Source organism: Chlamydotis macqueenii, chromosome 8, assembly GCF_036417535.1.
Source record: "Chlamydotis macqueenii isolate bChlMac1 chromosome 8, bChlMac1.mat, whole genome shotgun sequence".
Classification (NCBI taxonomy): domain Eukaryota; kingdom Metazoa; phylum Chordata; class Aves; order Otidiformes; family Otididae; genus Chlamydotis; species Chlamydotis macqueenii.
In genome coordinates this window covers 31748109-31759467 of record NC_141563.1, presented here as the reverse complement: position 1 = coordinate 31759467, position 11359 = coordinate 31748109, and the positions used below count along the sequence as shown (strand labels likewise).

The following is an 11359-nucleotide window of genomic DNA, read 5'->3' as shown; positions in this document are numbered from 1 at the left end:
GAGCCGCCATCACCGTTGTCCAGCTGTTGCCAGCGGTGCAGCTGTGGGGTTTTTGGGAGAGCCTTTTCGACGTGGGGGTGTAAGCTGTAACGCGTACGACCTGCAGACGCTTGCCCGGCGGCCCCGGGCCTATGCCCAGCGCCCCGCCTCCTTCCCCCTCGGGCCCCGTCGGCCCCGCCCCCTCCCTAGCCCCGCCCCCAGCGCCCCTCCGCGCAGGCGCGCTGCTGCCGTGGAGCCGCGGCCGAGGCGTCCCCTTTGCGGGCGGGCACTGCTTCACCGGGCGCCTTTGGGCGGGAGGCCGAGGTGAGCCGGGACTCTACCCGCCGCGGGCCGGCCGGTGGCGGTGCCGGTCGCCGTCCCTCGGCGGGAGGCGGCGGTTATTTACACGGCGCTCAGCCTATCGCCTCCGCCGGCTCCTCCCTGCGCTGGGGCGGGGAGGGTTCCGCAGGGGGTACGGGGCGGGCCGGGCCGGGCCTGCCCCGCCCTCACGGGGCGCTGGGTCCGGCGGGGCGGGGAGGGGAGAGTCCCGCCGACCGGCCCGTGCGCGTCCGCCTGGGGAGGCCGGGGAGCGCTGGGTGTGAGTCACCTCAGGCGGAGGGAGGGGTGCGGCCGGGCCGGGATCCCCGGAGGGAGGCGGTGGGGAAGGCGGCCCTGATGGGCCTGGGCCCTGGGGAGCGGGGTGTGGGGTGTGTGCCCCCTCTTCCCTCGTGGCCTGGTGTTTGGGGGTACCGGTAAAAGCTGCAGGTCTGTGCTGCCTGCCTTCATCCAGTCTGCGATGTGTTGAAACAGACGAAGATACTGACATTCGGTTTCATGTGTTCTCAGTCCCTTAGAGACATAATCCTCTGAAATTCGTGAACCAGCATGCTTGGCAGGAGACCTAAAAAAAGCCCTCAGGCAAAGGGCCAGGGAGCTGCAGTTGCAAAGCAGGTAAGGAAAGCAAAGGGCCAGGGAGATGTGGTTGCAAAGCAGGTAGGGAAACGTCCTACTCCTTTTCGGGGTACTCTCGTTCAGACCTCTTGCTGCTGTTTCCCTGCTAGAGTCTCTCATGCGTTAATAGGCTATTGCAGGACCATGAAAAAAATTTAAATTGCGTGGTGCCTGTTTTCCTGCTGTCTCCTTTAGCACATTCTTCTTAAAGTAAATATCTGATATGCAACCGTGGAGGTCTTGCAGGGAAGCCACAATGTTGTAATGCTGTAATCTTTGCATGAGACCTCATGACTCATGCTTATAGTAGTTTTCTACCCCAGTTATGTCGAGATTTAATAATAACTTAAATAACTATATGGAGCTTTTTCTTGCACCTCTAAGAAGACAGAAACAAGAAGAGCAGAATATCAAATAACAAATTCAGAGGCACACATGAGAGACCATTAAGGTGCTATACTGGAGACAGGGTTTTTTTGTTGTTTTTTTTTTTTTTTTCTTACAACAGATAGGCTTATCAATCTGTGTACCTCTCCTGTAGCTAAAAGTGAGCTTAGATGTGTCCGTGTGTTGGGGTTTTTTTTTTCATACTCTTTACCTTTTGGATGTAGTTTCAGAAGGCTTGAGGAGAGAAACATGATTGGCGTGGTTGGCAGGTGTAAGAAGTCAGGCGACAGTGTCAAAACTAGAAATACAGCCAAAGCAAAATTCTGGTTAGAATAGTGGAAGAAAACCAGAGTACAGTTAGAGGTAAAGAGTATGTTAGAACCAGAATGGAACTTTAGAAACCTTTGAAGGTAAATAGAGCAAGTAACATACAGAGGAGGAGTAACTGATGAAAATATAGAGAAATATAAAAAGAGATTAGAATAGATGAAGTAGCTAAGATGGTCTCTTTTGCTGATTTCTTGGGAACCAGTATTCTCATACTGGGGACAGAATGGTTTGTTTAAAGATCCGTAATGTTGCTGTTGCTCTAATATGAAAGTTTACATTTCTCAGGTAGGATGTAATTTAGTTCATTTGAACAAGGGAGAAGATAAAAGGTGAAAATATCTTTCCCTCTCCCCTCCAAAAAAAGAAACTAAACTCTAAAAAGATAAAGGATCTGATTAATGTATTTTACTAATTTGTAATTCAAAACAGTTAGTTATTCAGCCTGTCTTACAGTGTGGAGGATTGTTTCTTGAAACAAATACACTAATGGCTTGTTCACTTGCAAATTAACTCAATTTAAACTGTACTTGTGCTATGTAATGTATCAACTGCAAGATTTTTATAACCTCATTTCTCTGTTTTATTAAACATTTGTTTAATACTGTTAGTTTCATTGGAAATGTGCCTTACTGAACAGATTAAGAGACTTAGAGCTAGAATTGAAGGATTCCATTCTTGACTTCATTGCCACACCTGCTTTACTTTCTACCCTTGCAGTGTAGCAATGGGTGGATCCCATGTGCTCCTCATCCAGTTGGCGCATCGAGAAAAGTTTTGTGTATGTTCCATAGAACTTGAATGTTTAGATCACCATTATAAATATTTCCTAATTACATCTTGTCCTGACCTTCTTTCTATTCTGTCCAAGTCTGCAAATGTGTTAGTTTTGTTTTACAGAAGGGAGATGCATAAGGCAGAGGGTAGCTGACTGCTCTGCCCAATGCCTTACAGAATGTCAAGGGCAGGATCAGGGCTAGTAAACAAATAGCTGCAGGTTTTGAATACTGCACTTGGTCCTTGGAATCAGTATTTCTCAGCTGTATTTCACATTCTCCTTTGGAATTATAAAAGGATTCAAAGAGGGCCACAAAATATTTCAAGGCAGTAGCCACCAGCACCTCAGTTCCTACAGGGTTAAAAAAAAAAGGTGTTATTACTGATTCACACTAGGTTGATAAACTGACAGGCAGCTTCAGCTTCTGGCAGCACTTCAGATCCTCCAAGGCAAGAGGAGATTGTTAACCCTTGAAATGATGAAAACTGATTTTTATTCCTTTGCTTCAGAGAAGCTGAACTGCTGCCTACTTGGCCATGTCAAGGCCGATGAGCCAAGAGGGGCTTGTGCTTCGAAAAAGTTTGAGGAAAGCTACCTACCTCACAGGATTAATAAACATGAATTAACTGAATTAGATAAAAAAGCTTAGAATGCTTTGAATAAAAAATGTTATTTCTGGGCAGTTAGTATCTTAACCAGCAATATAAAAATCATGATAAAATGACATCTTAGAAGAATACCTTTTAGACTAAGACCTCAGAGGTTTCTCTGTCTTTTGGCATGTTTTACAACAATTGAGTGATAATTCCCAGTACTTGGTCAAATTCTGGTTATTGTTATTAATAATATGCCCTGAGATACTATCACTTAGCTGATGATCTGTTCCAGATAGTTGTTTGTGTTCTCCAGTGTAGTGTAGACATGGCACGTTTGTGTGTGTGCATGCATTTTCCATGTGTTTGTAATTTACAAACTGAGGTAATGAGAAGTACAGAACAGTTCTGTAGATGTAAATGTAACTTCTTTCAAGAGATCAGGGTGAAATCTTTGCAGTGTACACATGTCAGACCTGTGTTGTATGAGGAATGATTAAATATTTTTTAGCTTAGCTGTTGCAGGAACTGCCTTGGACTTCCCTGATCGTATCTGCTTCATGAGGCAGGGTATAACATACATAATTTTGTTTTAATGTTATGTCAGATTTGATGTTAAGAAGTCACTGATTGTGTAAACTTTTAGGGGCGTATTTGTGGCATATTAAGATTTGTGTGTCTTATGTCAGTTATGAGTGCCTGCTATACATTGTTTTGGTAATGGAAGTGGTATAATAGTGGGCTTAAAAAAATGCAGAATGCATGGAAATGTTTAAATAATCCTTGTGGTGTGATGGTTTTGAGTATCATGTCTGTTCTAACTGTAATATTTTAAAATTATTTTTCATTTTCCCTTGGCTCCAGCTGGGGCTGTTTGTAGATTTCAACCCTGAAGAGATGCTGCTGGGTGCAGAGGAAGGTGGGGATGATGGGGACCTAGAAGCAGAGCTTGCTGCTATCACAGGAGCTAAAGTGAGAGAAGGGAAACCAAAACCAAAAGGGAAAAGTAAGTTGAAGTATCTGGATTTTATTTGTTGACAACCTGAATAATTTATTAAAGATACCTGTTTACTGATGTATCTAAAATGTTTTTAAATCACTGATAGAAGGTGAAATTGCAACTACTCTTTCCTTTACTTTGAAAAGTTTCAGTTGTTACTCCACAAAAAGGATAAGAGTTTTTTTTTTGTCTATGATCTTGTAGACATAGGAAAAAGATATATGATGGCTAGCCAATTTAAGGACTAAGTTATGACATCCTTGTTTAGCGTATGAAGTCATTAAAAGGTGTAGCAGGTGCTAGATTAATTCAAAATGGAAATTGTGTTTCTTGTGGAGAGTTGGTTGGTTGTTGTTTTGGTGTTCTTTTGGTTTTGTTTAAAGACTGAATTTACTGAACGAGCATTACAATTTTAGTTACTTGGAGTCTGTAACCAATTCTGTATTTTACAGAATTACTGTAATCTACTATAAGCAAAGGCTGCTGCTGAGAGAGGCAGTCCCTAGCGAGCACGCTCCACCTCTAAGCTGGTGTGTATATTTATGGAACTGCAGAGTGAGCTGTTTCAGGAAACTGATCTATAAAAATAAACTTATGCTGTTATGCTAGGTTTTCAGCTGAATCAGTTCCTTGGTCTGGTTTGCTGCCTACCTATTTGAATGCTGCTGTGGCTGCAAGGGAGGGGTGGCAGCAAGTGGTTGAGATGGGAGAAGGAGAATGGGACCTACCCTTGCTTATGGGTGTGTGAGCGGGTACTGGAAAGAAGAGTTAGTGCAACTGCAGCTTTATTTGCAGCTCTGCAGTAATTGGCCTGTAGTATTTGAAGGGACTTCACATGGAACAGCAAGGAAATGAAGAATTTTTAAATATTTAGAAAAAGTGACTGTCTAAACACTGTAATTGATGAGAGACAGAGGAGGTGTTTATATCTAAGACTAAATTCTAAATAATTTCCACTCTCCAGAATTCAAGATTGTAGTAAACTCTTAAAGCTAATAAGCATAATTGTGCTAATAAGCACAATAGCAGAACTGCCGTTGGACATAGGTTACTCGTGGTTATAATGCATGTTACAGTGTTTTGGGGGTGAATCTGGGTCTCCGGAGCTCTTGAATTGTTATCAGCTTTTCAAGTGCTGACTTCCTTCTGGCTGTGATCATGTCACTTAATGTTTTATTTCAGTCTCTTTATTCATCAGAGTGCAATGAAACTTCAGACAGTGCAAAATTAATATTTACTATGCCTTCTAAAGGTATGTGTTACGACTCATAAAACTTTTCCAAAATCATTTACAGCTATTCTATTTTCCTGATAGAATTGGGAGTATATAGATTAGAAGCTCGTGGAAGATGAACAGCTGGACAGCTGGCACTGGGAGGTCATGAGACTTGGTGCAGTGTAGTGACGGGGACATGGTGTGTGGTGGGGGCAGGATGCAGGCCGGTACCTGGAATGGAGGACGGGGAGAAACAGATCTTGTCTGGAGAAGGTAGAAAAACGGGACCCAGTACAATATGTACTAGTGCTCAGTTCTTGGCTGAGCACAAGGTGCAATAATTCAGTCCTTAATTTACATTCTAGAGCTCTGATGGTATGGGAGGGGAGTGATCTCTCCCTCTAGCTTGAAGATGCAGGCAGCAAAAACTTTACTTTTGCGGCATCTTAGGTACAGAGATGTCTGCTGTCTGTGACTGATAAATGCCAGTTGGTCAGCCACTTGGAGGTTTGAAATCGTAGCCTCAACTTGCCATACTGGATTAGAGCTGAACCACCGTCCAAGGAGGCTCAGTTGGCTTTTTTTTGCCTCCAGTAGAGCTTCATCTGAGGAACTCTTTGACCCCTGAAGTACAGCCAGTTGCCTTCAGATATGGCCTGCTGTCGTAGTTGCAGAGTTTTGCTAAGGGTAAGACGTATGAGCAACGTGTTTGATATAGGTACTGAAGCACTCATATGGTAAATTATTTTATTTGAACAGAAACAGCTTTGTACCTGGGTTAGTTTTCAACTGATTCAGCAAATGCAGGGGACAGACGGGATCTGTTCTAGGTCCATTTAAATTGGCTGTAAAACTCTGTCCTGAAGATCTATATTCGATGCAACATTTACTGACACTGGTGAGTCACAGTCATATGTTTGCATAGGGAAGTATCAGACATTTACGTGGGCAGCTGGGATTTGTGTGCATGTATCTTCACCTTTGAGAGTGTGTGGAGGAAGTTGATAGTTAAGGAAGATGTGGTTAGTGCTGCATGAGGTGGAGATGAGAACTCACCAAGGAAGAATTAAGTAGAGTTACTGGGGGGAAGAGCAGAAGCTTGAAGAGAAATTACAAGACAAAGTAGCCAAGGAACATTTTGAACAGGGAAAAATCTCATGGGCCTGAGACAGCAATGCAGAAAATGCGGAAGTGTAGTTAGTGAGGCAGAAGAAAGCACTTTTTCTGATTTGCTTAGCAGTTCTCTGTGCCAGTGATCTGCTGCTGCTTTTGGGCTCAGGACAAGTATGATGTCTTGATTTGGAGCATTCTGTTTTCATATCCCAGGTGTGACTTCGCAGTGGTTGATGTATAAAACAAGTAGTTTGATGTATAAAACAAGTAGTTTCTCAAGGTAGAAAGACTTTCTTATCTTCCTTTCTTGCTGTCTTCAAACATATAGGTAGTCTGCTGTTCCTCCTTGCTTGTTAACAGCCAGTGGTTTAAGGCTTGTGTTGTTCAGTATGTCTCTACAATTTATATTAATGTGCATTGTCAGATTCGAAGGATAAGCATGTACCTAGTTTAACATGAGATGGACATAGACATTATTGTGCTTAAGACTGTAGACTGGGAAAATGGATCAACTGTTGGAGTGTCAAGTGAAATGTAGACCCTATTAAAAACTCCAGTGATTAATTTAGTTGTAGTTTGATTGGGAACTCTGAGCTCAGTGCTGTTTGTGGTAAATGCCTTGAACTTTACGTTTGTTGGCACTTAGGAGGGATGGATGGATGTGGACCACTTCTGTTCCATATGGAGTCAGAATTTATTCTGTCAGTTGGGGCTACATTAGGAGTGAATTACATTTTGTTAGGGTAAACTAATATGAGACAAAGGACACCAAACAGAAAGACCTGACAAGGATGCTGAGTCCAGGCCGTGTTAATATGGACAATCGTGTCATAAATACCTTTCATAAATATCTAGCATCAGCTTATAACTAGTTCAGATGTTTATTTCTACTGAGGACAGAGGGGATAGAAAGTTCTAATCAGATTCGTTCATCAACAGTTTATATTCATTTTCTCATGTGCCAGCATTGATTTTTATCTTAACTGAGGAATACAGTTTTGATGTAACATCCTAGAATAGTTGTATTCTCCAATTTTTCCTTGAAAAATTGAAGTCTTCCATAATGACAGTTTCTGTTACTAGTTATTTTTGTCTATAGTATAGAAGTTCTTATCTGTATCTTAAATCAGCCTAGGAGCTTGAGGTGACTTTTATGAATTTTTCCCTGAAGCAGTTGTTTCATCCAGTGCTACTTGTCTTTCTTACACAAGTCTTAATGTCGTGACCGTGCAAACCTATCACAGTATCTTTCTCTTTTGTGGCCATGCTTTCTGAGCACTGTTGTGTTGCACCATACCTGCTAGTCTATTGCAGTGATTATGGTTTTGTCATTCAGGCTCCTTGTATTAGTAAACAGTCACTATTTCTCCCTGAGATCTAATTTCTGAGCTAGGTTACTGGATGCAGTCATTTTCCTTCTCTTATTGCCTGCCTTCACTGTCAGTCTCAAAGGCTAGTATTGTTTTTTTCTCAGATGTTCACTTCCCTAGTTTTTGCCCTTTATCCATGAATACACTCTCATTTACCTATTTTACACTATTTGATAAAGGGGAAGCAGGAGGAGAAGTTGCTGCTCTCTTTCATCTGGTAGCAACTCCTTTAGGATTTATATCCAGTGACTGCGTAACTGTAACTTAGGGTTTATAGCTCCTTGTGATTTCTTTTTACAGCTCCTCTGCCCATGGATCATATTGAAAAGATGGCTGCAGAGTGTATGAAGGACCTGAATGAAGATGAGGAGGAAGAAGCAGATGATGAAGACTTGGAGAAAGATACAGACTTGTTGGTATGGATAACTTGTTAGCAAAAAGTTTTAGTATGCCTTAGTTTTTTGGTTTGGGGCTTTTTTTGTTCCCCCCCGCCTCCCCCCCCCCCCCAGCCCTGCATACAGAATTGCATCTAGCAAAAGTGCCTGTTAACTTTGTGGTGAGAAGCTAAAATATTGCAAAAGCGTTCCATTAGATATAAGGCTTTGCAGGATCCAACCACTGCACACCAGAGTCAGGGAGTTTCCTAGCTAACATTCACGTGTGTGAGAGTCTTAGAGAAGTGGGGGAACAGTGGGAATCCCATTCCTTGTCAGCTGGTGAAATACAGCCAGGGGCATTCTCCTTAAAGTGATCTCTGTCACCATTTTGCTACTGCTTTGAGTAGTGCTTGGTGTGAGAGAATATTTCCCAATAAATTATTTGTCATTTCAGTGAGTGATCTAGTTAGCAGAGTTTAGGGAAGGAGTGTTAAGCAGAATTTGACTGCCATTGTTAAGATATGCTTTTTGGAAATTTCTGATCTGGGTTTGAATGATCTTTGTAAAAGTACTTTGAACTTTTCCAGCTTCAGGTCTCTAACCACAAACTTGTGTGGTGATCCTGGAGCTATAGTGTGGCTTTTGAGTGGTATCTGGCTTCCTATTCTGGACACAAGTGGAACTAGTTCATTTAAAAATAAAAAAAAATATAATTAAAAAAAAATGACCAGAATATAAGATGTTTAGATTCTCTGTTTGGGTTCAAGGTCCCTGCAAAGGTTTTGGAGCTTGAGACTGGATTTTATTTTGTCTTTCTAGGAAATAGACAATTTTGAGGAAAAGCCTTTTTTTTTTTTTTTTTTTGGCTTTTACTTTAGGCAGAATTGCACGAAGTTCTGGGGGTGGAAGGTGAGACAGGAAGCTGTGAGGATGAAATAGCAATGGAGCCGTCCTCAGCTGAACCAGAAAATGAGCAACCGGAACTGCAACCACAGGTAGGAAAGAGCTTCGTGTTCCCGACAGTTTTGCTGAATCACCATTGTTATGCAGGAGGGTCACAAACAAGGATCTAGAGGGGTGGTCTTGTCCTCTAAGGAAGGAAAAACTACACTATTGCTGTCTTCTGTGTGAAAACCAATGCTGTATTGACATAAGTGAATTTTTTTTCTTTGTTCAGAGGATTATTTTTAATGTTAACATAGAATTGAGGAGTTAAACAGTTGGAATCAAGCATGTCTTGTCTCTCATTATATGTGTGAGCATGCAGACTGCAGTTCAGACTTCCAGAGTTTGTATCTTCCCTCTCAGAGTATTGCGCAGTGTGCCACAATGGTGAGACTTGTTGTAACTCAGCATCTTTGACATCTTGGTGGAATTTTTTTCACTACCATCAGCTTTCTTGGCTTAATCTGTCAGCCCTCATGCAGTCAAGTCCTTTATTCAGTTACTGCTATATTTCTGTTGTGTGCTACAGATTCCAGTGCCGTTGTGCACTGGGCCCGTTAATAAATGGGTCTGAGAGCGTTTCTATAGAGATAATGGCAATAATTACATCAGTAGCCATCGGAAAGCTCTCTGTAGCTCTGGAGTGTTTATAAGTAGCTACTCATAACTTTCCTTAGGCTGCTTTTGTCACTGAGCTAATTCTATGCTGTAGGAGGAGGAAAAAGTTGTTATAATAAAACCAGGCTGAAGAACCACAGAAGGGAGTAAACTAGCATGTTTTAAAATTAAGAAAAAGTCAAGATTTGTGCCAAAATACCCCTTCACACCCTCTGTTGTTCAGTGTTTGAGAGACTTCACTGTTCTCTTCACCTACTCCCTGACCACATGGCTCCAATTACCCTGTGACTGGGAGTTTTCTAAATGTCTCCACCCATTCTTCTCTATGACGCCTTTGAGAGAAAGCCCAGAGGTGGATCCAGGGACCGTTAGCGTAGTACAAGTGCTCCTCTGTTTTAGAGACTGTTTGGTCCTTGCGCTGTTGATTAACGGGAGTGTATGTAGAAGAGGAGTATTTGTTTTTCAGTGCTGTGGGAAAACTCCTATAGTTGGATGGAATAAATTTTCTTTGTTTGTTTTATTGTTTTTTCTGAGACCACCTCACTTCCTGCTGTTACCAGTGAGCTGCAACAGACAATAGAGAAGAGAATTGCTAACTATAGGACAGCAATTTCTAACGCAAAGGAGTCAGGTGAGAGTGCCAAAATACGCCGATACGAAAGAGGCCTTAAGGTAAGTTATGTTCATCAGGTATGTGGATGAGGGGGGAGGCAAAGTCCATTCTCTAAAGTGTAATTCAGAGTCTTTCCAGATGTGTGAGTTTGTTGAAAGGAGGGATAAATTCTAATATGCTGCCTTGATTTACTTTAAAAACATTTATTGTTACAATCTGATGTGGCAAATACACAGATAAAGTGTAACTTCAAATGCCTTTTGTGCACCGGCTTTGTTTCTGTTGGCTGTTGCTAGTGGTAGCTGGAGGCAGGGTTTCTGGTAAATGCTGGTGTTAAACCCACTCGTCTAGATCTGAATTTGACCTGTGATTACTTGTTCAGTGTTACCTGAAAGCAAATCTTAGGAGCTTTCCTGGCACGTATACCTGCCTTTCTTCAGATACTAACCTTCCACTCAGTCTGTGAAACTAAGGAAGGTGATACATTTCCCTGAGTGCGTTGGCTGTGCTTGAAAATGAATAGAACTGGATTTTTTCATTAAAGCAATTAAATATTGCGGCACTGAGCAGTTTCTTCAGCTTTGCATCTTTTCAGCCAGGTGGCGTGCTTGCAGTTAGTTGGTAGTGCTCGGTGGTTCCTGCTGTGCAGGGTGCCTTTATGTCCCTGCGTGCTTTCATCTGGTCTCCTGCATCACCTCAGACAGCAGCCAGCTCTGTCTTGTCGAGCAAAGCTTTATAGCTCAGCGCTGTCCACTGAGTGAAGAGTGTAATGTCTCACTAGCTACCAGGTGTCTTAGGGTACAAAGGGAACAACTGAGGCCAAACCCAGGGGAGGAAATACACAAGAAAGGAGAGGTCTGTATGTGTCCACTGCCTGCTAGCTCTGAAAGGAATGTACATGAAACCAGTTGACCTTTCAGAGAGCAAGAGAGGCGAACCAGCTGATTTCATCCAATAACGAAGCTTAATGTGCTGTTTGACACTTCCTTTATTTTTCAAGGTAGAGAGTTTCCTCATGCCTAAGCAGTGTAGCTGAGGATAATAGATTAGATCTCACTTCACAGCTCACAGTTCCTTAATTAGCAAAATGAC

General features: G+C 42.4%; 1 protein-coding gene across 1 annotated transcript in view; it reads left to right on the top strand.

Moving 5' to 3' along the window:
• Positions 1 to 825: 825 nt before the first annotated feature.
• The window catches only part of CC2D1B (coiled-coil and C2 domain containing 1B), a 35066-nt gene continuing 24532 nt past the window's right edge, over positions 826 to 11359 (top strand). Inside the window, exons 1-5 of the mRNA XM_010124991.2 lie at positions 826 to 930; positions 3880 to 4021; positions 8015 to 8130; positions 8970 to 9086; positions 10189 to 10326. Coding sequence (XP_010123293.2) covers positions 865 to 930; positions 3880 to 4021; positions 8015 to 8130; positions 8970 to 9086; positions 10189 to 10326 — 579 coding nt within the window. The 5' untranslated portion in view covers positions 826 to 864. The remainder of the gene's footprint in view (positions 931 to 3879; positions 4022 to 8014; positions 8131 to 8969; positions 9087 to 10188; positions 10327 to 11359) is intronic.